General features: G+C 58.4%; 2 protein-coding genes across 3 annotated transcripts in view; both read left to right on the top strand.

The window, feature by feature from the left end:
* AQP8 (aquaporin 8) overlaps positions 1 to 3,414 on the top strand; it is a 4,228-nt gene extending 814 nt beyond the window's left edge. The window contains exons 2-5 of the mRNA XM_017823033.1: positions 839 to 965; positions 1,553 to 1,767; positions 2,896 to 3,030; positions 3,372 to 3,414. Of these exons, the coding sequence (XP_017678522.1) occupies positions 839 to 965; positions 1,553 to 1,767; positions 2,896 to 3,030; positions 3,372 to 3,414 (520 nt within the window). The remainder of the gene's footprint in view (positions 1 to 838; positions 966 to 1,552; positions 1,768 to 2,895; positions 3,031 to 3,371) is intronic.
* Positions 3,415 to 18,407: 14,993 nt separating this feature from the next.
* Positions 18,408 to 27,960, top strand: part of PRKCB (protein kinase C beta) — a 103,847-nt gene continuing 94,294 nt past the window's right edge. For both annotated transcript variants that reach the window (XM_017823246.1, XM_017823245.1), the window contains exons 1-2: positions 18,408 to 18,577; positions 18,832 to 18,863. In XM_017823246.1, coding sequence (XP_017678735.1) covers positions 18,408 to 18,577; positions 18,832 to 18,863 — 202 coding nt within the window. The remainder of the gene's footprint in view (positions 18,578 to 18,831; positions 18,864 to 27,960) is intronic.

Here is a 27,960-nt window from a genome sequence, read left to right as displayed (position 1 = left end):
CCCAGAGAGGCTGGAGAGGGGCCCGGCTCAGGATGGGGGTCCCAAGCCAGGCTGCCAGCTGTGCCAGGCAGGTGGGAGCTCTGGCTGGGGTTTGCTTGGAGCCAGGTCCTCCTTCAGCCCCTAGGCTCCCTCCTGTCCTGGGGGTGTTCACAGCCCAGGCCCCACCCAGCTGAAGCGTTTGCTGCCCTGAACAGCACAATGCCTTGCTCTCGTGATGGGTCTGAATTCCAGCTGAGGAATGAGGTGTGATTATCGCTCCCAGACACTCTGACTCATCCCTCACCAGCAATTATCAGGGCTGATTGGTTATGAAACCTGTTCGTTAGCGTGTCTCATGATAATCTGCTTTAATTAGAGGGTCTCTGACTCTGTCTCGCTTGTGGTCGTCAAGATGAATGATTTAGGTCTTGTACTGCGGTGCCCAACCTGACAGCCCTGCTCTGTCCCTGCCTGCCTGGAGATGTGTGACCTCCCAGGCTGGGTACCAGCCCCCCCTGGGCATTCCTGCAGCTCTGAGAGAGACCCCTTCTCCCCACACCTGCTCTGCCAGAGCTCCTGGAAGCTCCTGGGGGTCTCCAGAGACCCTTCCCCAAACCCTGTCCCTCAAACTTCCCCTGCCAGCACTGCAGGACAGGTTGGGCGTCCAGCCTGATGATGCTGCTGCTTTGAAGCAGTGACTGCAGAGAGAGGAAACAGCTGGATTCTGCTCTTCTGGAGCATGTGGCACCTTCCCACGACAGGACTGGAAAAGCACTTGCGGCTCCAGCCCGTGGTGAGCCCCGGGGAGGGAACCCTGTGCCAGGAGTGAACCCCTGCTGATGCTCCTCTCTCTTTGCAGCGGAGGCCACTTCAACCCCGCTGTGTCCCTGGGCGTATGGCTGGTGGGGGGGCTGAACATGACGATGCTCATCCCTTACTGGCTCTCCCAGCTCTGTGGAGGGGTGATAGGAGCCGGCCTGGTAAAGGTATGGACACTGGGGTCCTCTCCACCCAGGGCTGGGATGCAGGGACTCCCCCCCTGCTCTGACAGAGCTGGCCTGACCCCCCCAGCCTGCCACAGCCCCGGGCTCTAAGGCCAGGCTAATTAACTAATTAATAGCTGCAGCTGTTCTCCAGAGGTTTGCTGTGCTACACTAATTAGGCACAGAAGGACACACATGGTCCCCCTGCAGCCCCTGCCGTGTTCTCACACGGCGTTTCCCTGCACTTGTACCTCCGGCACTGCACTCAAGGTCAGTTTAGGTTTGGTGCTGCCCATGCCCACCACGCTGCCAGCACCCACCTGCACCGAGTGGTCTGGCCACTACAACCCCCTGGGTGACTGGGTAAGGCTCATCCCACCGGGAGAGCAGTGCCTGGCTCGTTATCCCAGGAGACATTAAGAGCCTTTCCGATGAGTTGATGTTTGCCAGGCTGGCTTTCAGGAGGCAAGTGCTGAGTTTAGCTCCTCTTTAACCCGCCCGCCCGCCCACGCTGCCCTGACAGTGAGCACATATGCCCGGTAAAGCCACAAATGGAGCGTGGAGGGCACCAACAGGCTCCCCCTGCACAGGCCGTGGCACCGAGCGAGCGCTACGGGAACGCCAGTGGGGGAGCCTTCGGGGGCATCACGGCCGACGAGCAGGTCCCGGCTGTCCTTGTGGGAGAGCTCGTCATGACCACCTTCCTGGTCCTGGTGGTCTGCCTGGGCACCGTCAACGGGAAGACCAAGACCCCCCTGGCACCGTTCTGCATCGGCTTCACCGTCACGGTCGACATCCTGGCAGGGTGAGCTCCTGAGCCCTGTGCCCGTTCCTGCCGGGCAGACGGTGCCATCCAGTGCCACCACTCCGGCAGCTGATGTCACCAGGGAGGGGGTCAGGGTGGGACCGCTGGCTGTGGGGATGGAGCTGGTGCTTGGAGCCCCAGGGGCAGCTCTGAACACCCACAGTCAGGGCTGCCCTGCTCAGCCAGATGAACTGTGCCCCAGGGAGGAGAGTGCCCGTGCCTGGGGTGGGATGGGATGGGACATGCCCTCATGCAGCACAACACAGGCCCTGCTGTCCAGGGAAGCTGAGACAAGCTGGGCACACCAGGAAGGAGTCAAATGAGCCCACTGGGTGCCCTGGCAGTTTTGGGAGAGCCCTGGTGTGCAGCCTGGCCAGGCACAGGGGTGTCTGTCAGCTCATCCCAGCGCGTGGCACCCGAGCTGGCACAGCCATCACAGGCACCAGTGGTGGGTGATAAACCCCAGGCCCCCCTGGGCCATGTTTGCTGTAGGAAGCCCTGAGCAAACAGGAGAGGGTTTATGTCCTTCATGTCCCCATGGCTGCTGGAAGTGCTGCCAAGCTTGCAGCTTTCTCCATGTGTCGGGAGAGCAGCCCAGCTCCGGTGCCTCTGTGATGGGATAATGAGCACGTGCAATTGGGAATTTTAAGGGGGTGTTGGGCTAAGGCAGTGCCCACCTGCTCTAGTGGGACCCCGAGCCCATGTTTACACACAGCACAAACCTCTTGGCAAATATTTATCCCTTGCAGTTTTCTTTAACCTGTAATCGCTTCCATCCCCATCCCCTGCTCAACAACCTGTGCATGGCATGGAGCCTTCCCTGTTTGACAGCCTGACTCCTGGGATGCCCCAAAATAAACTTGGCACTGGTGCTTCTACCTCACTCTGGGTTTTCCCCAGTAACTTCCCAGTGCCATGAGTGAAGGCCAGTGCTGGTGAGCAGCCGCTCCCAGGGCTGGGCTGGTCCCTGGGTGGCAGCTGAGCAGCCACACGAGTCTGGGCTGCCAAGGAAAACCATCCCTATGACCAAGCAGCCGTGCTGGGATGGAACCAGGGTGGTCTGAGCCAGGGGACGGTGCTGGTCCCGTGTCCCTCCACAGTGATGCAGCCACTCTGTTTGCATTCCAGGGGCGGCGTGTCCGGAGCCTGCATGAACCCTGCCCGAGCCTTCGGACCAGCTCTGGTGGCAAACTACTGGGACTATCACTGGGTTTACTGGGTAGGGCCCATGGTCGCTGCCCTCCTGGTCGCTGTGCTGGTGAGGTACGTGGTGCCTGTGGCAGGATGGGGAGTGGGGCCGTGCAGACTGACCCCCTGTACCCCCCGTGCTGCTGCTCTGCTCCCTGCACCGACACTGCAAGCAGACACTTTTCCAGAAAGATGTCCAAGGGCTGGAAAGTCCTTCCTCTTTTCCTTCTCATGAGGACAGGATGACAGCAGAGTTCCAACCTGTGCCCAAATCCCTGTGTTTGCTCCATCCATGTCTTGCGTGGTGAATCCAGCTCCGACTGGTGCTGGGCTGCTGCCATCGCTGTGTCCCTGTTGCTCCCTTGCAATGGCAGAAAGGCTGACCTTGGATTCCTCTCTCTTTTGCCTCCCCAAAGGCTCCTGATGGGTGACCAGAGCACGCGCCTGCTCCTGTGGTGACGCCGAGCACCGGGCCCTGACCTGCTGCGGGTGGGGCTCAGCACAGCCCGTGTGAAACCTCCTGCTCCTGCTCCCTCCTCACCTTCCTGCCTCTCCTCTGCATCTCCCAGGCACCTGTGGCCCAGCGATGGTTCCCCGGACGCTGGAGGGAGGGTGGGACCCCCCCAGCCAAGCCGTGGGTGCCAGGGCTCTGCCATGAGACCAGCTCAGCGTGAGCCCCCTCTGAGCAGCCGCGGTGCCTGTGGTGCCCCAGCCTCCCTCGGCATCACCGTGCACAGTGTCCATCCCCCAGAGGTGTCCCTGAGAATCTCGATGCCAGGGAGCCCTGTGCCCTCTGAGTGAGCACTGCTGCTCCCCACTCAGGTTGTCCAGGATGTTCCAAGCAGCTCCTGCCCCTGGCCTGCCCCGTGCACTCTCCCACAGAGGGGGACATAAGAAGGGAGCTTTGGGGACAGTCTCATCTCTGCCCCTCTGGGCATCAGAAGGATGGGGGTAGGGGGAGTTAAACACCCCCCCAGAGTCAGGGCAGGTCATGCCTCCCCTGTCAGAGGGGGGGCCAGGGGCCGAGGGGGAGGGGGGCTGTTTGGCAGAGGGGGTGCTGCCATAGGCAGGAGCAGCGGCAGAAGGGAAGCGCTGGAGCTGTGTGGGCAGGGGGAGAGGAGCCAGCACAGCAGCTCTGCGTCAGCCGGGCATCCGTCCCCTCCAGCAGCTGCCCTGACTCATCCTGCGGCCTCCCCAGCCTCCCCCGGGGGCTTCACTGGTTCCCCCCCACAGGGGCTTGTTGGGTGGTGAACTGGCACAAGGGTGTCACTGCGAGTACTCCCCGCCCCAGCCAGGACCCCCTCTCTTCCCTGGATTTAGACCCTCTGAATTTTGCAAACATTTCACCCTGGAAATGCCTGTTGCTTTCCCAGCCCCTCCCAGCACGGCTCAGAAGTGCCCTGGGCTGGCCCTGGGGCAGGAGCTGTGCTGGCAGAGCTGTGCCCCCCACCCTGCCCGCGAATGGGGCTGGAGGGCAGGAGGAGGCAGGAGTAGGAGAGGGCCCAGCTGCCCTGAGTGGGGCAATGGCAGCTTCCCCAGGGCAGGAGCTGTGTGCTGGGCTCGGGCTGTTCCCCTCCCCAGCAGTCTGGAGGAAACCCCGGCGTGAGGCAGATGCTTGTCCCTCTCTCCACAGGCAGCTCCTCTCAGCTGCTGTGACAGGGCAGTTCCCAGCTTTCCCCTGTCCCCGTGGGGTTGGCACAGCCCTGCCAATGTCACCTCTCTATTTTCAGCTTGTTTTCTACTTCCCAGCCCAGGAGGTGACCCACACAGGGACACAGACACAAAGATGTGCTCACAGAGGACAATGCTGTAGAGATGCTGGAGCGAGGGAATGCCAGGATTGGAGCATCGCTGGCTCAGAGCTGGGGGGTTGCTGCACCCCTGCCCTGGGCAGCTCTGGGGGCTGGGGGGGCCGTGGGCCCAGGGGCACCCTGGGCCCCAGGTGAGCCCGGGAACCAGCAGCTGCTCACTCAGGAAGGAAAATGATGCAACCCTCAGAAGGAGACAAACAGCATGAAGATGTCACTGGGATGGTTGTCATGGCAACACCACAAAAAATGCCAAACCAAACATGGACCAGAATCACTGTTTCTTCCCCAAAGGGGGCCTGGGGGGAGCAGCTACTGGTGGGAGCTGGTGCTGTGGGGAGTCACCACGGGGACCCCACCTGCCCCTGCTCAGGGTGCAGGTCTGTGGGAGCGGGGCTGAGGCCACTGGGCTGTGACGGGTTCCCCCCTTCCCCTTTCGAGAGGATGCTCAGCCCCTCGGCCCCGCAGGAAACGCGCTTGGCTGCAGCTGCCTCTGCACGGGGGGGCCTCCTGCACCCCCATCCCTCCTGAACTCTGATCCCTCCTGCACCCCCATCCCTCCTGCACCCCCATCCCTCCTGCACCCCCATCCCTCCTGAACTCTGATCCCTCCTGCACCCCCATCCCTCCTGCACCCCCATCCCTCCCGAACTCTGATCCTTCCTGCACCCCCATCCCTCCTGAACTCTGATCCCTCCTGCACCCCCATCCCTCCCGAACTCTGATCCCTCCTGCACCCCCATCCCTCCTGCACCCCCATCCCTCCTGCACCCCAGCTCCATCCTGCACCCCAGCTCTGTCCCTCACCCCATCTCCCTGCTGCACCCCGGTTCCAAGGCACCTCTCCCAGTGGGTGCAGGAGAGGAGGGCTCAGCAGGTCCTCCTTGGGTGGTGATGCTGCTGCCTGTGGTCCCCAGGCAGGGGAGACAGGAGGGGAGACAGGCCCCGAGTGCCCCCCTGTTTGGCTCCTGCTGTGTTCAGCACATTCATCTTTCGTTTGTCAGGGTGACTTTTGATAAAGCATCTGTAACGCCACATTGTTTTTCCTTGAGTATTATTAAAGTGCTTAATATATGCTAATTAAATACCAATTAACTTCCGAGCACTTAATGTGCTTTAAGGACATAAAATACATCTCATTCCCATTCAATTAAATTTGCATCAGGCCTGGACACGGGTCTGCACCATGTTTTTTCGGCACACAGATCTCCTGGGATGTTGCCTGGTGTTTTCCAGGTTCTGGGTGCCTGTTGGGATGGAAATGGCTCCTGTTGGGATGGAGATGCTGCTCGGGAGCAGAGCAGGCACGGGGCCCTGATGCTGTGGGCACTAGTGGAGTCACTAGTGGAGTGGGGCTGTTGAGGACACCAACACTCACCCCCCTCATGACGGAAAGCTGGGAGAGCCCAGGGCACTTCAGAGGGATGCCAAAGGCTCTGCAGACATTGGGCACGTGCTCAGCTGGGCACTGCCAGTCGTGTCTGGCACCAGTGCTTTGGGGACACAGGGAAAAAAATCGAGGTGTGCTCCGGGAGCAGCCTCAGAAGGATGTTTGTGTGCCCCTGTCTCTGCCCCCGCCCTTCCTGCGCTCACACTGCAGCTCTTTCACTCTGGATAAACACCCTGGACAGACAGGGAACAGGGCAGTAAAGGCGTGCTCTCCCTGCGGTCGGGCTCCCCGTGCCAGCCCAGCCACAGGAACGCTCAGGTTCTTGGCCATGGCAGAGGCTCCTGCCAAAGCCCCGGGTCTGTGGCACAGCCACCGCTCTGAGCTGCTCGCCCACAGCACGGCCGGCACCGGCTGAGCCCGACTCGGCTGGTGGCCCTGACTTTGGTTTCTGGTCCCAGTCCAAGCTGGCTCCCGCTCCCCTGTGAGACCCTCGGCCTCACAGCAGCTCTGGGGGGGTTCATGTCCTGCCCTGTGCCCCCACCCGCAGCCGGTCCCTGGTCCCCGGCTGGTGGCCGTGGGCACACGGCTGCTGGCAGCTCCTGGCACTGCAAGTGCTGATGTGTGGCCCGGGAATGTGGGAATGAACGGCTGAGCCTCCCCCCTTCCCCAGGTCTGCTGTGTTGCAGCCCCCCCAGAACAGGGAATTCCTGGCTGGGGAGCTGGGGGCAGCGAGGGGCAGCACTGGATGCTCCCACCCTGGCACAGAGCTGGGCAGGAATCACTCTGTGCCCACGCCCAGGGCAGCACAGCTCAGCCTGCCAGGGGCTGGTCCTGGCGAGCCCAGACACTGGCACACGAGTCCCTTGGCTATGAGGATCCAGCTCCATGGCTGCACCGATGCCCGAGCACCCCTGGTCTCGCCTGCAGGGAGGGACAGTGGGGAGCCAGGGGCTGAAGGAGGGATAACTCTGTGTGTCAGCAACAATCAGGACACGAGGAGGAACCACAGGGCCGGGAGCTGGCCGAGGCTGTCCCTGTGGTGGGGTTGGCTGGGGCCTCACCGGGCCGTGTTCCTGCACAAAAGGCTTTTCATCCGGGCAGAACAACACCCAGCTGTTTCCTGTGCCCGCTGCCTGTCTGCCCTCTCCTGCAGTCTGGAAAGGAGGAGCTCCCAGAGTTTTCCCTTCCAAATCCTTCTCCCAACAGGATTAGGGGGGCTGCCAGTGTATTCCCCCAAAGCCTGGTCTTAAAATAGCGGCATCCCCGAGCAGAGGCAGCACACTGAGGTGCCCAAATGTGGCAGGGTAGGATGGATGAATGCTTTTAGAACATGCCCCATGAGAGCATCTGGGAATTCTCCCGTTGCTCGGCTCTAGAGGTTTTCTGCAGCTGGAGAAATCACAGCCTGAAAAGGAAAGGTGAATGAATCTTTTGAGCCCATTTTGCCCATCGGGCGGATCCGCAGTGGCTGCAGAGGGCAGACCCCGAGCTCATCTCCCAGTGTCTGTGCCAGCCCTCGGAGCTGCCCCAGTGCCACGGGGAGCTCCCGGGGGTGCTCAGCCGGGCCGGGGTGCTGGGGGCTGCGTGGGCAGGGCCGGGGGTGCGGGGACAGCGGAGGTGGGCGCTGACGTGCGGAGCCAGCGCTGCGCGTGAGCTGGCAGCTGCATGTAGGAGCCGGGAGCGAGGGATGGAGGAGTGGGAGTCGGGATGTATTCTGGGGAAGCTTTTACAGCCACGCCATCAGCGGGCACAGGGACAGGGATGGGCTCCTGCCCTCCTGGCCTTGGATGGTGCCCATAGGGTTGAGGACTGTGCCCCCAGACTGGGCATCATCCCTCATGGCTCTGCCACGTCCCTCACCGCTGTGCCATGTCCCCGATGATGTACCATGTCCCTCGACACTGTGAAGTGTCCCTCGACACTGTGACGTGTCCCTCACTGTTATGCTATGTCTCTCATCACAGTGCCACGTCCCTCACTGCTTTGCCATGTCCTTTGCTGCCATGCCAGGGCCCTTGGCACCATGCCACGTCCCCCATCACTGTGCCATGTCCCTCGCCACTGTGCCACCATGCAGCCCCGGAGCACTGTGCCAGCCTCCACTGCTGCATTTGCTCTCCTGCCCCAGCAAGGCCCCCGAGCTGGAGCAGTCCCCCCGCCCATCAGCAGGTATGCAAAGAGCACTAACGAGCCTCCCCACCACATGCAAAGCTCCGGGGCTCCTGCCAGAGACCTGGGCTGTTGCATGGGGTCAGGGAGGGACATCTCCAGCTCCCCCCCAGGTGGTCCCAGACCTGTTTCCTGCAGCAGAGCAGGAGACGCTCTGGAGCACGGAAAGGAAAGGAAATGTGGGGAGAGAGGATTATTACCTCCTTCCCACCCTGCTCCTGTTTCTACTCTTCATTCTCTCGATCTTTCACTTCTTGTTGGCACAGGCCACCCACTCGGGCTCCCTGGGGAGGAACTGGCACAGAGATGTGCCCCTGGGACCAGGGCAGTGCGGGGGCTGGGACCCCCGGAGCCCTGCTTCCCCTTGGAGCCCCGCTTCCCCTTGGAGCCCTGCTTCCCCTTGGAGCCCCGCTTCCCCTTGGAGCCCACCTTCCCCTTGGAGCCCCGCTTCCCCTTGGAGCCCTGCTTCCCCTTGGAGCCCCGCTTCCCCTTGGAGCCCCGCTTCCTCACGGAGCCCCCCTTCCCCCAGCAGCCCTGCTTCCCTCAGCCGGAGAGGGAAGAGAGCTGCTGGTGGCAGCGGGGGCTTCATCCCCTCCCTGCACCCCCACTGACATCCAGCCTCGCTTCCCCCGGCTCTGAAATGTTTCTGTGCCCGGCATCGCTGAAGGATTTACATTTTAAAGGGGGTTGAAAATGGATTTGGGCAGACATTTATTTCCAAGTGTTATTTTTTCAGCATTTGCCACCTTGAATGTTTGTGAAGAGGAAATAACAGACAGAAACCACAGCAGGCAAAGCTTTGGAGAACTCGCTTGTGCTCATGCAAATGTGGTGAGAGTGACAGTCTGGGCTCAGACAGGTAACCCTGAGGAACGGCTGAGTGTGAGGGTAGTGGTGGAGGTGTGTGAGCAGCCTGTGGTCCTGCTCCTGGGGCCATGGATCCCTCCAGGGTCCTCTGTCTGGATGTGCACCCTTCTCCCACACCAGTGGGGATGGATCAGGTCAGGGGGCAGAGAGTAGGCAGGAACGCCCTCACCCAAGCTCAAAGCTGGCCAAGGAATCACTGCCCCAGGAGACCCCCCCTTCCAGCCCTTCCATTGTCCCCAACACAGAGATTTGCTCACAGCCACTGCACCAGCAGGACCCCAAGGAGTGGGTTTTGCTTCAACAACGAGAGTTCCTTTCTCTCCTTGCCGTGTTCCTCAGCTTCTGGGTGACATCAAACCTCCAGTTGTTTGTAGCAGTGAGGACCCCGAGCAGCAGGACCTGAGGGTGGGGAGGTGCTCCAGGCACGTGTCACCAGCCCTTCCCACACTGGAGCCAGAGGCGTGAGGGCTCCTGAGCTGTCTGGAGCTGCCGGACGGCTGGAGCAAAGGCTCGGCGGAAGGGGAATGCTAATCATGTTCTGTGCTGGCAACAGCCAGAATGCTGCACAATAAATAGCCATTTTAATTACTGCACAATATTTACAAGATTGCTTCCTCATTTGGGAAATTAAAACAAATGCTCCATCAAAATGATCAACACGATACAGTAAAGCACAGGGCTGATAAAGGAATCCATGGGCTGCTAATCGAGGAGGAATTAGCACCTCGGTGCTGCCTCCTCTGCTGTGCGACCACAGTGGGGAGGTGGCAAAGAGCCTCGGCAGTGCCGGGTAAGGTGGGGCAGCGGGCCCTGCTCCGGGGTCCCCCCATCAGGGTCATCTCCTCGGGGTCCCTGTGCTGGGGTCCCTGCACGGGGTCCTTGCACTGGGGGCTCTGCACCAGGGTCCCTGCGATGAGGTTCCTGCACCAGGGTCCCCACACTGGGCTGCGGGGGGGGCAGGACCAGCAGGGTTTGGCAGCTCAGGTGAGGCGCAGCCAAAAGGGGACCCGGGAGGTCTGGGCAGGAGCTGCTGAGCTGCCCAGCGCCACTCACAGCGCGGGTTTGGTTTCTGAGCAGTGGACGTGGCTGCCACTGTGCAGTGCCGGGGAGGTGACCGTTCCCTGCCCCAGCAGCGGCGATCCTGCCGGTCGGGGGGGTGCCGGGCCCGAGTCCCTCCCGTCCGGACCTGTGGGTGGGCGCAGGGGTTGTGCGGGGTCCCCTCCGTGGTTCACGCACCCTGAGCCTCCCCCGGCGTGGCGGGGATGTCCCTGTGGGGAGGGGGTGGCCTCTGGGTACCGAACCCCCCACGGCTGCTCTTCCCCCTGCTCCCCCTCTTCGCCTCCCCCCCCCTCCCCATTCTGGCTCTTCCCTTAGCTCCTTTCCCCGTCTCCTACATTTTTTTTTTGCAGCCTTTCCGTTGCCATGGGAACGGTGACATCCCGAGCCGGGCGGAGCGGAGGGAGCGCGGATGCCCGGGGCCGCCCCGGACACGGGCGGGGGTCCCACGGCTGCGGGATCCCACGAATGGGGGCGTCCCACGGGTAGGGAACTCCCCTAAAGCATTCCCTTTCCAGCGGAAAGAGCAGCGGAATTTAATTACATTTAGGTACCTACTGCCAGACCAGCGAGTCCTTTCAGGAGAGGAAATTCTGCCTGGAACGAATCGGGCTGGGGACGGGGGGAACGGCAGGATGGCCCTTAATATCCAAATGTGCGGTGATAAAGGAGCCCGCAGGACCTGATGGATGTGATCCAGGCTGAGTTGGGATTGTGGAGAATTCACCGCCCTGGAGCAGGGAGGATGCCTGGGAAGCACAAGGTGACATCTTGAGGATTGTCCTCTGCCCCGGGGGTAGGGAAGCAACTGAGTTTCATGGCGAGGTTGGGAAAAGAAATAGAGAAGGAGAGTAGTGTGACCCCTGTGAGTGACAGGGAGATGTTCACCTGAGCACACCAGAGCAGCCCCGGGCTGGGCACAGCCAGAGGGTTTGCCATGGCCTGGTGTCCAAGGAAAAACCACCTGGAGACAGGAGCTTTGTGCCCACCCAGACGTGCAGGACCCCAGCAGCCCACGGGCAGGGGCCATGCCCTGCCTGTTCCCAGGTGCTGCAGAGCTCCCAGCTCCGAGGGGAGCAGGAAGGAGCTGGAGGAGCTGCGGTCAATAGGGAAAAGCCAGAAAACAATTTACAGCTTCCTGCAGATGGCAACTGGTACGATCTGGCTGACAAACACAGATGAGCAAGCGTGAGGGAGGGATAAATAAACCTCGGAGCTCATGGAGTAAAACAACCTGCTGTGATTTACTGCAGAGAATTCCCACTCGGCCAATGCTGGCTCCCTCCCCTCCCCTGCGCTGGGGTGGGCAGTGTGAGGGGCTGGGGCAGGACCCTGGCACCCAGGGGACACCCTGGGGCCACTGGGCATCCACATCCTCCCACCTGCTGCCCCGGGGATGCCCTTGGGGCCAACGAAACCCAAGAGCAGCTGAGGCCAGTGGGACATCAGGGGACAGAGAGGCAGGACCTCGGCATGTCTGGCCCACAGCTCCTGCCTGCCTGCTCCCCCTCAAGCTGAAATAATCTCCACTGGAAAAAAACCCATGAGATAAATGCAGTGAGAAACAGCAACCCCCACCCGGTGCTAATGGGCCTGTGCTTCATCCCAGGCTTGTTTGTGCTGGGGAAAGACTGGAGCAGCTGGAGAGAGCCAGGAGTGGAGCTGCTGGGGAAAGGGAGCAGGGCACGATGCCCCAGCAGCACAAACCAAAGGAGCCCTGTGCTCACTTGGAGGAACCAGCAGGGAAGAGCCAACTGATTTTCTGTGGAGCATCTGTGTGCAGGGATTTACGTGCCCAGGGCAGACCAGTGGCCGTGCCAGGATAAGCTGGGAGTGGACAAAGGCCAAAGCCATCGCAGGAACATCCATCAGAGAATTTCCCAGGATTTGAGGCACCCAGGAGAGAGGATTCTTGACAAAACAGGCTCTGGAGCATCCCTGGGTACATCCCTGCTCACAGCTGGGCCTGTTGGCACCCATGGATATGGAGCAGCAGAGAGTGGCTGTAAGGGAAGGGGTTGCTGGCTCGACTGGGAGGAAAACCCTCCCAGGCAAAGCTTAATGAAGAAATCATTGTGCAGGGATCAGCTCTGCACTGTTAATGAGCCTCGTTGTTATTTAAATGAGGCTTCTGGCAGGGCTGGGTGAAGAATTCATCATCAGATGATTTTTCTGAGAGATGTGATGAATGATGGATATAAAACCAGCCATCCCTCGGGAGAAGGAGGCTGCAGAGAAATCCAGCTCCTGGGGGAGAGCAGCTGGAGTTTGCCATGGCACAAGCAGAATTATTTTGCAGCCCAGAAGAGGCAGGTGCTGCAGCCTCAGCCCAGGGATGGGAGAAGGTTGGTGGCTTTGCTCTGCCTCCAGAGCTGGGCTGTGTTACCAGGCTGTTCCAACCTGGCCTTGGACACTTCCAGGGATGGGGCAGCACCAGCTTCTCTGGGCAATCTGTGCCAGGGCCTCACCACCCTCACAGGGAAGAATTTCTTCTCAATATCCCATCTAGCCCTGCTCCCTTGGTCTGTCCCTCCATCCATTGTCCCAAGTCCCTCTCCAGCTCTGTGGGAACTCCTTCAGGCGCTGGAAGGGGCTCTGAGCTCTCCCCAGAGCCTTCATCGTGCATCAGCTCGAGCCCATCGCTCACAACGCGGTGTTGCTGCTGTTCAGTTTGGGTCTTGCTTTCTTTATCCAGCACAGAAATGCAATGCTGTCCTTAAATCTCCAAGTTGTTGCCTGGCTGCCCGGGGCCCGGAGCTCCCCTTTGCACCCTGGTGACACATGTGGAGGTGGCAGTGCCCCTGTGCTCCTGCCACCACTTCGACCTCACTGTGCACCAACCCAGCCTGGAAGGCAGCGGGAAATCCCCCCTGCACGGGATCCATATCACTTCCCCAAGAGTCATAGGATATGGAAGTCACTTGTTGATCAGATGGTTTGGGAACCAAGCAGCAAAACCCCAAGGATTTTACCACAAACTTTGCTTAACCAACTGTGCAGGAAGGCAGTTTGATGTGGGCCGTTTCTGGGTACATGAAACAGAATTAATTTGTTCTCCCTGAAAGCCAGCAGCCAGGAATATGAAATATTTAAACAGCCTAACTGTGTTTGGGATGTGCCGAGCCATGCAAGCACCCGATGTGCCTCTGCTTCCTGAGCACACAGGGGGGGAAATTCAGGGTCTGCAGCTTTTGGGCAGGGTTGGTGCCTGTGCCCCTCACCAGAGGGGGCAGAGGGTGTACAACCACTGGGCAGTGAACAACACAAGCTCCTCATCTCATTTATTCATCTGCAGCGAGCTCTGCCTTGAGGAAGGAGGGAGAAATGCTGTTGACTCTGAAGAACAGGGATGTATTTACACAAGCCCCCAGCACCAGGCACTGCAGGTCTGTGTGCTGAGCTGGGAACAGGCTGACTGCTTTGACACAGCCCTGCTGCCCCTCACAGCCTGGGAACTGCATCCCCAGGACATCCTTGCTCCCCAGCTTGCTCCTGGGTGTCCATGAATCCTGGGCAAAGGAGCACAGACTGTCTGGGAGCCTGGAAACAGGAGACGAGCTCTGCTTCGGCAGGAAATGGTGTTCCCTGGTGCAAAGGGGAGATGCCGTCCTGCCTGCCCTGCCCCACACGGGTGGGCTGGGGGAGATAGAGCCCTGTTAACCACTTACTGCAGCCCCTTCACCTGCTCGTGCCCTCCTGCCCCCGGGTGGAGGGTCAGCCTGTGCCAGCTCTGCCGACCGCTGTCACCTGGACTCAGGGGGCCATCAGGGCTGACATTCCTTTGTTTGCTTTGCCCAGGTTTCCTCCTCTCTTCCCAACACACCTGGCTGCCTCTGCTCCCTCAGTTTGACCCCCGTGGTGAGCAGAGGTGGTCTGGGGGGCCATGGCCAGCTGGAGCCCACCGTGCCCCATGGCAGCTCTGCCACTGTGGGCAGTGATCCCGATGCCCCCGTGACAGCCCGGTTTGATCCCTCTCCATCACATCCCTGCATCCCAGAGCTGCCAACTGTTCTTCATCCGTGCTGCCGGGTGAAACAAGGCTGCTGGAACAGTTGGGAGCAGGGAAATGGAAACGATGGATTTCTGCATCCAAGAGTGGAGCAGGGGCCGCTCCGGCCGTGCCCTGCCCCTGCCTCTGCGGCTCCTCCCGCGCTCCCCGGCCCCTCCTGAGCTCTCTGTGAGCTCACGCACCAACACTTGGGCTTCCTCTCCCCAGCGGCTGCTGTGGAGGATCTCCTGCCGCCGGTGGGTGGGGAGCTGGGTCTCTCCTCACACGAGTGCAGCATCTCTCTCCCGCTGCATCCTCGCTGCACGGAGGCCGTGGAACATGGAAAACTGTGAAAGCAGAAAGGGGAAAACCAGCGCAGCTGATGTCACCCTGCTGTGGGGGAGGGGGGGGAGGCTGCCTGTCACCTCTTCTGTCCCCAGTGTCCCCATGGGACCCAGGGCAGAACCCTCTCCCCCAGTGGGTGCCCAGTGGGGCCAGTGCTGCCCCGAACCAGGATGTCCCAGACTGCAGCTCCAGCTGTGTCTCTGCCCCCAGACTCTTTGTCCCATGACCTCCAGGGCCCCCTGGGCAGCCTCTGAGAGTTGCCTGCTGTGGGCAGTGAGAAGCTCCTCTGAAGTTTGGTGGAACCAGGGTTTTCCTCCTAAGATGATCCCTATTCCTGCTCCATGGTGCCCTGTCCACATCCAAGGTCCCTGTTCCTATTCCAGTATCCCTGTTCCTGCTCCAGGACCCCTCTCCTGGCCTTGGCCCTCCTGGCATGTGGAGTGGGGGCAAGAGGACATCCACAAACGGATGTGGAGGCTGCTGAGACACCTTTATATCTAATTAGAGTCGGGCTCTTCCTCCACCTGTTTCCTGTGGTGGATTTAGGTCCCGAAGAAGAGAAAGCTGAAAAAAAGGAGCCAAATCTCTTCTCCAGCTTCTTTGAGTTCTTTAGAGGAAGCCAGTGTGGGCACCAGGGAAGCAGCATCCCCACATCAGCAGGAGGCTGGAGGCTGCAGGCGCTCGCTGTGCTCCCACACCCGCCGCTGCAGGGGTTCCTGCTCGTGTGGAGGCAGAGCTTGCCTAGGAAATGGGGAGTATTCGCCTTGGTTTGGGGGATTCTGTCTCTTTGCCGAGCTTTGGGGCTGGCTGACTCTCACCAGTGTGGGCTCACCCAGCGTGAAGCGAAGCTGAGGGGCTGGAGCTGGATCCTGCAATGGCAGCGGGTCCCTGACCTGAGCCCCTGGGGATTGTGAGCCGGGGCTGGGGGATTTCGCTGGAAAGGGCTTGTGTTACTGGTCTCTTCCCCCCGGCCCTGCAGCCTCACGCTGGGCTCTGCTCCCACATTCCCCAGCCCAGCCCTGCGGCGCTCGGCTCCTTCCCTTCCCCAGAGCAGCTCCTCGCTGCCGGGTGGGAGGATGAGGTCCCTTCCTCAGGATGTGAATCATGTCTCTCTGGGAGTCTGCTCCTGCACCCGCTGTCTCCCGCGGAGTGGGGCTGCTCTCCCGCCCCCCGCAGCGGAGGGAGGCTGCAGATCCACCGGGAAAGGCAGCCTGGATTTGACAGCTCCGTGGAGAGCCCTGCGTGGCAAGGAAGGGGGTCACCATTTGCCCACACCACCGGCTGGGTTTTGGTACCCTCCTGTATAGATGGAGGGGAAAACAGGACCAGAACCTGCACTTTTATGGAAACGGGAATGAACTGGGCTGATTTCCCCTCTGCTCCACCACTGTGCTCCCCTGAGAGTGACAGTTCAGGGTTGTTTGTGTTTGTCCCTCGTCACACCTGTGGGGACTTCACTTGCATTAATAAATATAACAGTTTCCTTAGAGGAAGAAGCTGCTGGGATGTTCATCCCAACATTTCAAAGTGCTGAGGGGATCTGGATCCTCAGTTTCCGTGAAAATTAACACGGTCATGAAAATCCTGCCTTTAATATGACATGACTCAGAGTGCACTAAGTAATGAAAAGGGTAAAATAAGGTAATATGATGTAAACTAAGCAAAGAAGAAAGCAATCCCCCGAGAGCAGGAACTGGTATCTGGCTTTTGTACTCCTTGGCCCAGCAGTGACAAAAGTTTGTGCATTATTATCATGATTATTTATACTCATAGGGGCAAACTAAAGCCATATTCTCTGGATTCCACACACAGCAGCTATGCAGGGAAATGGGAACACACAGTAAAAGAACAACAAAGGAGAAACAGGCAAAGCCCAGAGTTTACAATTAAAACGAGTAGAATTCAGCCTGGTGTGGCTACACGAGCAGTGCAGCAGCACTGAGGGTAACACACCACTCTCCTCGTGAAAGCACACGGGGCAGGAGTCCAAACGCCCCGTTATTATTTCCATTATTGCTCCGGTTCCTTTCCAGGCAGGAGAGTTGTTTCTGCTGCGCAGGTTTCTGTGTGTGAGCCTGCAGGGGACGGGGCTCCCGGGGCAGTGGGGACCCCGCAGCGGGGCTGGCACTGCGATGGGCACAGAAAGCATCCCCTGCAGCCCCCACGCTCTCGGCACGCCAGGAACCTTCCCTTCATTCCCTCCCGACACGAGCACAGCACGAGGAGGGATGCCTGCAATTTATTTCTCCTTCTTAGCAGGAAAATCAGGTGCGGGGAGCTGGTACCAGCCTGCCTGTTTCCAGCAGGGTGACATCAGCAGGACAGGTCGGCCACGTGTTATTACTGTAATGAACCATTTAAAGCAGCAACATAATAACAGCCCTGGGCCTATTTTGAGAAAGCCTCCTGGGCATTTAATTCCATGGAGGGAGAGGGGCTTTCTTCAGAGAAAGAGCACGTAGGATGGATCCCAGCAGAGCAGGGATGGTCTTGGGCCCCAAAGGGAAAGGATCACGTGGCTGCAGAGCCAGAATTAAATCCCACAAATGAGACTTTAGAAAGATCTGTTGTTCTTGGAATTATTTTTGTGGTTATGCTTCCATCGAAGATGTCTCCTGTTTTGATTTGAATTCTTATTTCCTCAGTGCTCAGACCAGGATGATGCAGCACGAGGTGGGCACAGGGAAACCTGGACGTCAGAGGAGACTGATGGATCTGATTTTCCGTGTCCGTTAGTGCCAGCAGGGAGTGAGAGAGAGATGAATGGTGGATGTGGTTGGAAAATTCCTCCATGCCAGCCAGCTGAGGTGTTTGCAGTGAGTTGGGTAAAAGAAGATCATTATTCCAACTGTAAGTTTAAAAAATCATTCTGAGGGGACCGCTGAGCTGGTCAGCTTTGTGTCCCTGTGCCCGTGTGTGAGCCCTGGGAGCGTGGCCCTGCATGGGCTGCTCATGGCCATGGTCCTGCTGCCCCAAGCCATGGTCACTCCAGTGCCCGGCCTGGCATGGAGCCAGGCCCCTCCTCTGTGTCTGAGCCCCTGCCTGGATCCCCTCCGGACTTGCTGCCCCTGCTGCTGACTCGTGTTGTGCAGAAAATCAAGGTAGAAAAAAATAATTCTGGCCTCAGCAGTGGGAGGTCTGGGACTCCTGAGGGAGTCGGGGAACACCTGCAATTGTCACTGCCAGCCCTGCCGTGGGTACTGGGGTGGGTACCTGCGGTGGGTGTCGGGCAGGTGCCACCACAACTGGCACGAAGTCGGGACTTCCCTGGCTTTATTGTTGTTTTTGCTGCTGTTGTTACCGTCGTTATTACCGCCATTGTTATTGCGTGTCTGTCTCCCACTGACTCCTGTGGGCTCCGGCGCTGTCTGCACGGGCAGCGGGAGCTCACGGTGTCCCTGCCCGGCCGGGCTGGGGCCGTGGTCCCGCCGCGGTCCCCGCGGGGCCGGGGCAGCATCATCGCGGGGATGCAGATGCTGTATGCAAATGAGACGGCGGGCTAGGCCCCGCCCACTGCGCCCCGCGGGGGGCGCTATTCAAATGACATGCAAAGCACGTGGGGCGGGGCCACGGCCGGGCGGGGGGCGGGGCTTGTCATGTAGAAACCGTTAAGGGGCGTGGCCTGGGATGCAGATGAGGGGCGGGGCGGGCGCCGTATGTAGATGAGGGGGCGGGGCCGCCCGGGCGGGTGTCGGAGCCTCCCGCCGGCTGCGGGAGCGGCACCGAGCGGCAGCGGGCCCGGCGGGCACCGAGCCCCGCACAGCCCAACCGAGCCGAGCCGGGCCGAGCCGAGCCGAGCCGGGCCGGCGGCCGGCAGCCCCCGCACAGCATGGCCGAGCCGCCGGCAGCGCCGGCCCCCGAGGGCGAGGAGGGCCCGGTGCGCTTCGCCCGCAAGGGCGCCCTGCGGCAGAAGAACGTGCACGAGGTGAAGAACCACAAGTTCACGGCGCGGTTCTTCAAGCAGCCCACCTTCTGCAGCCACTGCACCGACTTCATCTGGTGAGCCCCCCCCGCCAGGACCTCCCCGCACCCCCCCTCCGGGACCCCCATCCCGCTCCGGGACGCCCGTCCCCGTCCTCGCCCAGCCCGCTGGAGCTCATCCTCGCCCGCCTCCGGGCACCCCTTCCGCTCCCGTCCCGTGTCCCCTCATCCCCCCGCATCCCATCCCGGTCCCGCCCGGTCCCTGCTCCCGCCGGCCGCTCCGGGCAGGGCGGTTGCGGTGCCGGTGTCTCACTCCGCCTCTCTCTCCGCAGGGGCTTCGGCAAGCAGGGCTTCCAGTGTCAAGGTGAGTGTCGCCGTGCCGGGGGGGCTGGGGGGATCCGCACACCGTGTCCGTCCCCCGGGACCGGCCCTGAATATCCCCGCGGAACCCGAGCAGCATCCCCGCGGCACCGTCCCCGAGCATCCCCGCGGAGCTGGGGAAGCAGCTTAGTCATTTTTTTAATCAACCGAGCAACTGGTCGCTGCCTTTAAGCCGGTCGGGTTTCGTTTCCAGAGATAAGCGCCCAGGACTTCAGCGAAATCCCCCGAAAAAGGCAGAGAGGACTTGGTTTTTAATGAACTTAACAGGAAAACATGTGTTTGGCTGGCAAACGGGCTGGGTGAGGGCTCCTCTAGGGCTGGAATTGCGCAGCCTGCAAGGACTTGAATGGCTTAGTTGTGTTGCTGGGGAAAGAAATGAGGCTTTACAACAAAATATGATGCAGTAGCTGGGTTACTACGACCAGAATTCTTTGTTCTGATAATGCTGGGATTCTGGAGGGGCTCTTTAGGGATTGGTGATGTTCTCTCGGGAAATTCGGATGAATTACCCAGGCGGTATCTGGTTGCTCTCGTTGCCAGCCCAGCTGTGGGCTGTTCCTGCCTGCAGCTCATCCTGCCCTGTGGGTGCCACCTGTGTGGGGTCCAGGTCTGGCTGTAGGGTTCAGATGGGGCTGGTGCTTACAGCTGCTGGCAGTGAAATTTTGCTCTTGTGAATATTTGGGACAGAGTTTTATTTTGGTGGGTGGCTGAATCCCAGGTGGAGGTATTTAGCATGAAAACAAACTGGCTGTAGAGCACTAATATCTCCAGAACTGCTCCTCCTGGCAGCTGTCTGGGTTGTGGTGTGGCACAGAGCCCAGGCTCGGGGTGCTGGGGTGGGTCTGGATCTCGAGGGCAGCTGTACCTGCAGGCAGGAGGGCTCTGTCTTGGGTGCTCTCAGGAGCATCTCTGCAGATGCTTGTACAAGCAGTGTAAGTCTAATCCAATTTAAATGATACTGGTACTCATCCTTAACACTTACCCTAGGAGTATAACCTTAAAATACCAAAACCATCTCTCTGCTGCCTCCCAAACCCCCACCCGAAGGCCTGGGCAGGTGTTGGCAAGCAGTGGAAAGCAGATATGGAGACTAAAACATGTCCTAGGGCTGTTTCTCAAGGTCACAGCTTCCCCTGGTACCTGAGGTTTCACACATGGGCAGTTCAGTCATGTTACTCAGAAGAGTTTTGTGCAGCTTGTATCTCTGTTGTGGCTCTTCCCAGCCTTACCTGGCTGTTCATTCCCTGGCTTTCCTTACAGTGCAGGCTTATTTGTGCAAACACAATGTCCCTGAAATTTGGAGTGTGCTGGAGGGGACCATGTGTTAGCAGGGCAGGGTTTTCCTGCATTATTTCTAGAGCTTTGCTCAGTTCTACCTATAACATCCAGGGCTGGATAGCTGGAGCCTTTCCAAGTCTCATCCAGCTGTCAGGAACTATTATCCAAACCTGGAGCTGTGCTCTTGCTTCAAGGTTTATCCTTACATGTTTGTAACCAGTATCAAATCAGTCCTCAGTGCAAGGCCAGTGGGTGGGTCCATGAAGGTGGTCTCAGAGTTGCCAATGTGCAGGTGAAGGGTCTTCCCCCCACTAGTAGATGTCGGGCAGAGCAGTCCTGTCCCTGGGTCGTGGGGCAGGAGCCCTTGTGAGGCTGCAGTGACACCACCAGCATTTGCAGGAGTGCTCAGTGATGTCTCCAGGGGTGTGTGGCTGGTCTGTGACATCCCCTTCTGCCTTAAGAAACCACTTTCCAGGTTGTTCTGGTATTACAGACGTGAAAACCTCCTTACTGTGCAATAGGAGATTTTGCAGATTTGGGTCTGTAGAACAGCCCAGTCCTTCTTTTCCTACAATCTGTGGATTTTCAGACATCCTTTCTGCAAGGTGCTGAGGTGCCCAGGAGAAAGTGCTCCCGTTGGTGGGGCAGCTGTGGGGGTGATGCCCATCTCAGTGGGGGCACGGAGCAGCTGGTGCCCCTTGGTAGAGGACACACTGTGTCTCCCTGCAGAGCACTGCTGGGTTTGGAAGTCAGACATGAGGAGAAGTCGCTCCCTCCTGCCATCTGCTCTGGGATCGGGATCACAGCCACCCCGGGGGGCAGCACTTGGGGTGCCAGGGTTGGCATGGTGCCAGGGGGTCAGGCTGTTCCACCAGAGCCCTGGGTGCACTGGGTCATGTGGGTACCACCAGCTTTGGGGTTGTGCCCCACAGGCTGTGCTGCAGCTGCTGTTGGACTCGGTAAATGCTGACGTGGAAGCAGAAAACCCCCAGGCTGGCTTTTGTTTAGGGGTTCTTCAGCCCCACAGGGCTGGCAGTAAGCTCTGATGTTGGGGTCTAGCTCCCCCTTTACTGAATGCAGCTTTAATTCAACTTTTTCACAACTTCCCTGAGTATTTTACCCTGTTGTTCCGTGGGATGGCTGGAAATGCAGCTGAGGCACATGCCTGTCTGGGTTCTCAGCTGTTCCTGCTGCTGTGCTCACTCTAAGTAGGTTTTCACCTGTGCCCTGATTTCTTTCTAGGACATTTGCAATAATTAGATTGTTAATTAGCTCATTACTTGTGACTTTTGGCAGGAAGTTAGCAGAAACTGACTCTTTGTATCTTGAAATACTAATGGATACCACAAATGCCACTTAATTGCCTGCTAATCTGCTTCTTATCCTTGTATGCAATCCCCTCCTTATCCTCGTGTGCATCTGAAGACTTCCTGGGCCAACTTCTCTCTCCCAAGCCAGAAAGCCTTTCAGTGTGGGCAGGAGAGGTCTGTGCACAGGCAGCCCAGGAACAGGGCTGGTGCTGCAGGTTAAGAAAAAATATCAATACACTGTGGGCATTGGAAGGCTGGAGTGCTGAGGATGTGCCTGGAGCTGCCTGGAAGATGAGCTCCATGTGCCCTGGCTGCCTGTCAGCCCGTGGCACAAAGGGGCTTTCTGGCCCTGCTGTAAGGACCTGCTGTAGCTGGAAGGTGTATGAACTCATCAGTAACAAAGAGAAGGGGGTGTACGTGTTCTGCCCTTCCTGGGCTTTGGGATCCATCTGCCCAGTTCCATTACCAGGGAATGCATGAAGAGGGAGAGAGCAGCCCCTCGGATCTGCAGGCTGGGGATGTCCTGGGGAGGGAACGTGTGGCCAGTCCTAGCTGGTGGCTTTCTGTCTCTGTTCTCCTGATGCAGGAAGTGCTGTGAGGATGGTAAAGGAAAGGGAACTGGCTTGAGAGCTGCCAAGTGAGGTTCTTGCTCTCGTTCTCGGAATGTGCTGCTCCTGGGAACTTCTCTTTGTCTTTCCTGCTCGTGTTCCCCCCTTGGCATCCTCAGGGTCCGTTTCTCCTGTTGTCCAAGCAGCTCTTGGTCCCTCTGTGGATCAGGGTACTGGCTGTGCTGGAGATTTGGCGAGGGGGGTGGGTCCCCAAGAGCTGTTTGCTCGAGCTGGAGTCTCTGTGGCAGCGGCTGGGCTGGGCTGGGCTCTCACCCCGGGGGCCTGGGCAGAGGTGTCCCTGCAGAGGTGAGGAGCCATGTAACGTGATTCACACTTGGGAGCAAAAAATAACCTGCATCTGTTACAGCCTTCACGTGTACAAAGTAGAAAAGATCTTGGAAAGGAAAATCTTGTTTCCTTAAGAGAAGGGGGGGGAGAAAGCATCATTTGGTAATGGGTGCTTGGATTTCATGCAGTGACTTTTCTGGGGAGACTCTGTACTTCTTGTCCCTGGTTATGACTCGGTAAGCAAAGACACTCTTCAGATTAAATCTTCCTAAACTTCATACCAAATAGAATTCCTCCCTCCAGCTTTTCCTCTCCCCGTCCTCCAAGGCCAGCGCCCTCGTCTTGTTTTGTGCTTTCACGATTCAACGTCTGAGACCAAAACTGAGCAGCTGGAGAATGTCACCCAGGCCTTACCTTTCCAGCGAGTGTTTCTCTCTTGCTCTCAGCCTTCACAACCCACCCTTCCTCCCCCCTCTCTGCCCTCCAGACGGAAGTGAAACCCATCACACTTCGCTCTGTGCTGCGGGCTGGGCTCCTCACCGTGCACTGCCTGCTCTTATTGACTGCATTAAGCAAGTAAGAAACAAAAGCAAAACAAACTCCAATCATTCAGAGTTGCCTCAAACCCAGTAATTTCGTGTCAACATATTATGCGCACTGGAGAAATGTTAGTGTTCAAATAGACTAATTAAAAATGTTACTGCAATTACTTTTGCAACACAAATGATGCTAATTATATAATGCTGCAGAAATTGGAAACATGATTTGGTAGGGTTTTTTTGTGTGCCTCGTGGTGATAAGGCAGTTCTTGGTGCTGGAGCCCCGGGGCAGTGGGAGCCCCATCCTCAGTGTCGGGAGCAGGTACAAATAGAAAGGGGAAGTGGGTCTGGGCCCTGTGCTGCACAGATGGTCTGTGTCCTGCACAACGGAGTGCAAACAGAGCTGACAGGGAAAATGGGAAGATGTGCCCCTTCCCAGGCTGGTTTTAAAGCCTGTCACCTGAGCTGGCTTCCCTAATCCTGCTCTTTCCTGCGCTGGATACCTGCGGCTCAGGGGAGGGGCTGGAGGTGGAGATCTGTTTTGGAAGGAGATTTTTGGAGGCAATCTGGACCTGCTGAGGCCACAGCTGTTGGGGTCAGCAAGGACCACTCTGTGTGCAGGCCCATCAGTGTCCCCTTGCAGTGCAGAAGGGCTCACTTGAGTCTCTCAGTGGAAGTGGTTTCTCTTTCCCTCCCCCTCTGCTGTTAGCAGGGTAGATTTTTCTTTCTTATCTCCAGAGATAGCTGTCATCCTCCAGTGATCTGGGGCTCAGATAATGGGGTGGACTCTTTCCTCCCCGGGGTGTTCGTTGCTGACCCGTGGCAGCAGTGGCAAGCTGGGCAGAGGGGCTCAGAGCTTGCCTGAGGGTTTGGGTGCCTTGGGGGTGGCAGGAGGGTTTGCAGCACATCTACCCGGTGCCTGTGAGCTCTGACTCCACTGCACAGGTTGGACCACCCCGGTGTACGAGCCTCTGCCATGATTATCCCCCAGCTATTGAGTCTTCCTGGGGAATTTGATGCCTGGGCTGTCTCTAAGGAGACTTCTCAGCAAACAGAGCAGGCATTTCTGCACGCCTGCTCGCTCACACGCATGTGATCCTGCAAATTCCTGCAGCACACGGGCTCCTGGAGGGTGCACAGGGCACCTTCACTGGCAGCGAGGGGTGGGCAGGCGCTCACCTGTCTTGGCACCAAGGTGCTGCAAAACAGAGCAAGACCTTGAGGGTTTGGTGTCTGCTGTGGAACAGGAGGGGGGGTTGAGTCTCCTCTCAGACTTGCAGTGGACTGTGTTAACTGCTGGGGTTTTATGGAGGAACTCGAGCAGAGGAGTTGCACAAGCCCTTGTGGTGTGCTGCTGCCCTCCCAGCCAGCACAGCTCCTCCTCCTGCCTGCAGCTCAACAGGCAAAAACCTAAAAAGGCTGGAGAGGCTCCTCAGTGCCATCCAGGCCCCCGTCAGATCTATCAGCAAATAAGTTGCAGGATCACAGTGACTCAGAAATTAACTTCTAGCTGTGCTTATAATTTAGCTGAGGGCAGAACTGCTTGAAACACGTCCTTGTAACGTGTGTGCAATCAGGAGGGGAAGGTGGAAGTGCCATCCCCTGGTCTGGATTGGAGCTTGTGGTAACGAGAGGGGATGTTTATAATGGTGGGTGGGATGGGATGTTGTTCAGGAGAAGTGTTTGGGTGGATTTTTCCTGCAGAAGCCAGCTGTGAGAGGATTAGTGCTGTGTGTTAGCAGAGAGCTGAGGACCTGCCAGACCCCACCGTGGGCTGGTGCCTGTGTGTGCCTGTGGTCCAGCTCAGTCCCAAAGGGCAGCTTGGAGTGTGGTGGAGGGAGCAGTTAATCCCTCCAGCAGAGGGGATTCATGGCTTCATGAATCATTATTCCAAAAGTCCATAGATTAGAGCCATTTAGAAAAGGTGAGTAAGAAGCTCCCTGTAGGGAGGAGTAATTGGAGGTCTTTGGGCAGCATGTTCCTTGTGCTCTTCGAGGGCTGCAGGCTGCCTTTGGAAAAGACAATAAAATCAGGGAAGCAGGATCCCTGGCGTGGGGATCCCGGGTGCAGCCCTGGGTTGCCACTGCTGTGTTCTGGGGTTGGTTTGTGTGCTGCCCCTCAAGCCCCCTCCACGCTGGTGGTAGGTGTGATGTCCCCATAGCTGGGTGAGGGGAGGGGTCAGAGAGAGCATGGAGTGCTCAGAGCCCCTCCAGGCTTTTCAGGTGATGCTGTAGGAAATGAAGGCTGGCCAAGGGCTCGTTCATCCCCTGGGTTGTTGTTGTCCCACACCCAGAAAGCAAAGCCACTGTGCTCCCTGGAGTGGGACCCTTCAGGGGCTCCCTGGGGTGACACACCTGGGACCTGAGCAGAGATGTGGGGCTGGGACACCTGGGCCTGAGTGTGACAGGAGACAGGGGCTGTCCCTTGGGTTTCACATTCCTCAGGGAAAGGACAGCTGTGGGCTGCTGCTCCCCCGCTCTGAGCCAACCCACCATTCATCCATCCAGGGCTGGGCTGGTCTTGGTGGCTTCTGTGCCTTGGCCAGGAGTCCCTGGAGGCAGAGAGGTGATAGGAACACCAGGGATGACACAGTCAGTGGCTGAGTTTCCCAGACGCTGACCCAATGGATGAAGGTGCCAATCTCCCTGGAGCTCTTCAGCCCTGTCAGAGGCTGCTTCCCAGGCACAGGGGCTGCTGCCCCGGCAGGGAAGGGGAGAGATGTGACCCTGGCTGGCCCTGCCCTGCCAGCCCACAGCAGCCAGCACCAGGAAGTCAGTTTTTCCACAAAAGCCACAGGAGGAGTGGGGGAGACGGGAAGAAAGCTCCAGTGGTGTGGTGCTCGGGAGCAGCCAAGGGCTTTGTGTCGAGCACAGGCAATTCCCAGAAGTAGCTGTGCTGGCTGTAGCTGTTCCTGGGAAGGGCAGGCAGCATTCCCAGCCACAACCTGCTCCTGCTGAGCTGCACCTGGAGCTGGGCAGGGGCAGAGACAGTCAGTGCTGGGCTGGGGTTCCCAGGGTGAGCAGGATCCCTGCAGGCACCATCAGAACAGCAGCCAGAGGGTCTCTCCCGGGCAATACTCTGTTCCCTCTCAGGATCTCCTCCCAAGGAGCTGAGGGGTAGCAAATGGCTTTGACTGTGGTGAGGGGCTGCTGCAGCTCCCAGAGAGTCTGTGGGGTAACGGGGAGCTGTGTCCAGGGAGCTCCTGCTCTGAGCACCCCAAATGTGTCCTCCCCTGAGTGTGGCCGAGGCTTGACTGGAGCAGCTGAAGGGATGGCTCCGGCCAAGCAGCTTCCTCCTGCTTGGAAGTGGCTTGTGTGGCTTTTCCTGGTCAGTCCTGGTCTGTTGTGGTTGCCTTGATGCAGGCTGGGAGGGGTTCATCCATCCTGTTCTCCCTGGAAAAATAAATTAAAATGTTTTCCTTATGGGTAGGCACCTGAAGTCTGTGTAGTTAAGAACTTGCCAGCAACACTCCCTTTTCTCCTGTTCAGGATTATTCCTGTTCATTGATAGGGGAGGAGGCACACGAGCCCTCCCAGGGTCCCTCTTGATGCCGTAAGTCAGCCCTTGCCATCGCTTCCGACAGCTGATCCCAGTTCCCTGGGAAAGGAAGTGCATTTCATGAGACATGACAGCTCTGCTCCCGCAGCATCACGGTGCAGATGGAGCTGCTGCTCCCACTGCTGTTCACTCGGCAGCTGCTGGGCACCGAGTGCTGGGCACCGAGTGCTGGGCACGTCCTGCTCTCAGCATGGAATCGCTGGGGAGCATCCCCTGCAGCCCCGGGGCACAAACGGGAACAGGACTCTGTCACCCTCCTGCAAAGAGGTTCCCGAGAGCAAGGTCTCTTCTCTCCGTGTTCATGGAATGCCTCTCTCCTGGAAGCTGTCCAGGCTGGGCACTGGCTCTGGCTGCTGATAAATGCTGTTTAGACGAAGTTGTGGTTCTTTCCCTGCCTGAACTGCCTGTCCAGTGTATCCGGTGTGGGGAGGGGACAGGGGCTGGCTCGGGGGATGGCACAGCCCGTGTGCTGCCTGGCCAAGGCTCTGTGCCACAGCACTGACCTGAGGCACTATTGCAGCTCTGCTCAAGCTGTTTGCTTTTGAGGGATTTTGGGCTGACTTCCTCACCTGTTTATAAACATTCTGCTTTTCCCATCATGTGGGAAAAAAAAAAATTCCAATCCAGCTTGATACTGGAATCAGGGAGTGTTTGAAGTGAGCACAGGTGATCTCTTGCTTTTGGGGTTTAACTCTTGTGCCCAGAGCAGGAGCCTTTCTGCCCCAGCTGATGGGCACTGGCTGCTGAGTGCCCAACACTTTTGAGTTACATCTTGTCAGTTTAAATAATTTGCTTCCATATTTGGTCTTGCTTTTGTGCCAGATTTATACATCTTGTTTAAATCTGACAAGCAGAATATACTCGCTGCTAATCTGAGCTGGACAAGGCAGTGCCTGCCAAAAGATCCAATATTAATAGGCTCCAGTACATGGAAATTACTGGATTTGCAAACCTGAGGCTCATTATGGCTGAGCTCTCTGTAAATTGGTTCTTTGCATCCACTTAAATCTGGATTTTTCCAAAGACTCAGTCTACTGGAGCTCTCCTCTTTGGGTGGGAGCTGCCTCCCCAGAGCAATCTTTGAAACAAGGGAAGCTTTCTCTCTCTAAGCAGGAGATAAGAGGTGCATGATTTTTGGGGGATGGTTGGGAAAATGAGGAGATAAGTGGTGTCTCTACAGGGAGATCCTGGGAGCTGCTGGGCTGGAGCAGTCCCTGCCTCCTCAGGGTGGCTCTGCCTCTGCTGTCAGTCAGGACGTGTGTTTGTGGACACGGATGTGTTAGAACAAGTCCAGAGGAGGCTATGGAGATGCTCCAAGGGCTGGAGCCAGGCTGGGAGAGCTGGGGGGGTTCATCTGGAGAAGAGAAGGCTCCAGGGAGAGCTGAGAAAGCTGGAGAGGGACTGGGGACAAGGGGTGGAGGGACAGGACACAGGGAATGGCTTCCCACTGCCAGAGGGCAGGGCTAGATGGGATATTGGGAAGAAATTCTTGGCTGTGA

The sequence above is a fragment of the Lepidothrix coronata genome, unplaced genomic scaffold (assembly GCF_001604755.1).
Source record: "Lepidothrix coronata isolate B3197 unplaced genomic scaffold, Lepidothrix_coronata-1.0 Scaffold101, whole genome shotgun sequence".
NCBI lineage: Eukaryota > Metazoa > Chordata > Aves > Passeriformes > Pipridae > Lepidothrix > Lepidothrix coronata.
This window is presented reverse-complemented; position numbering and strand designations above follow the sequence as displayed.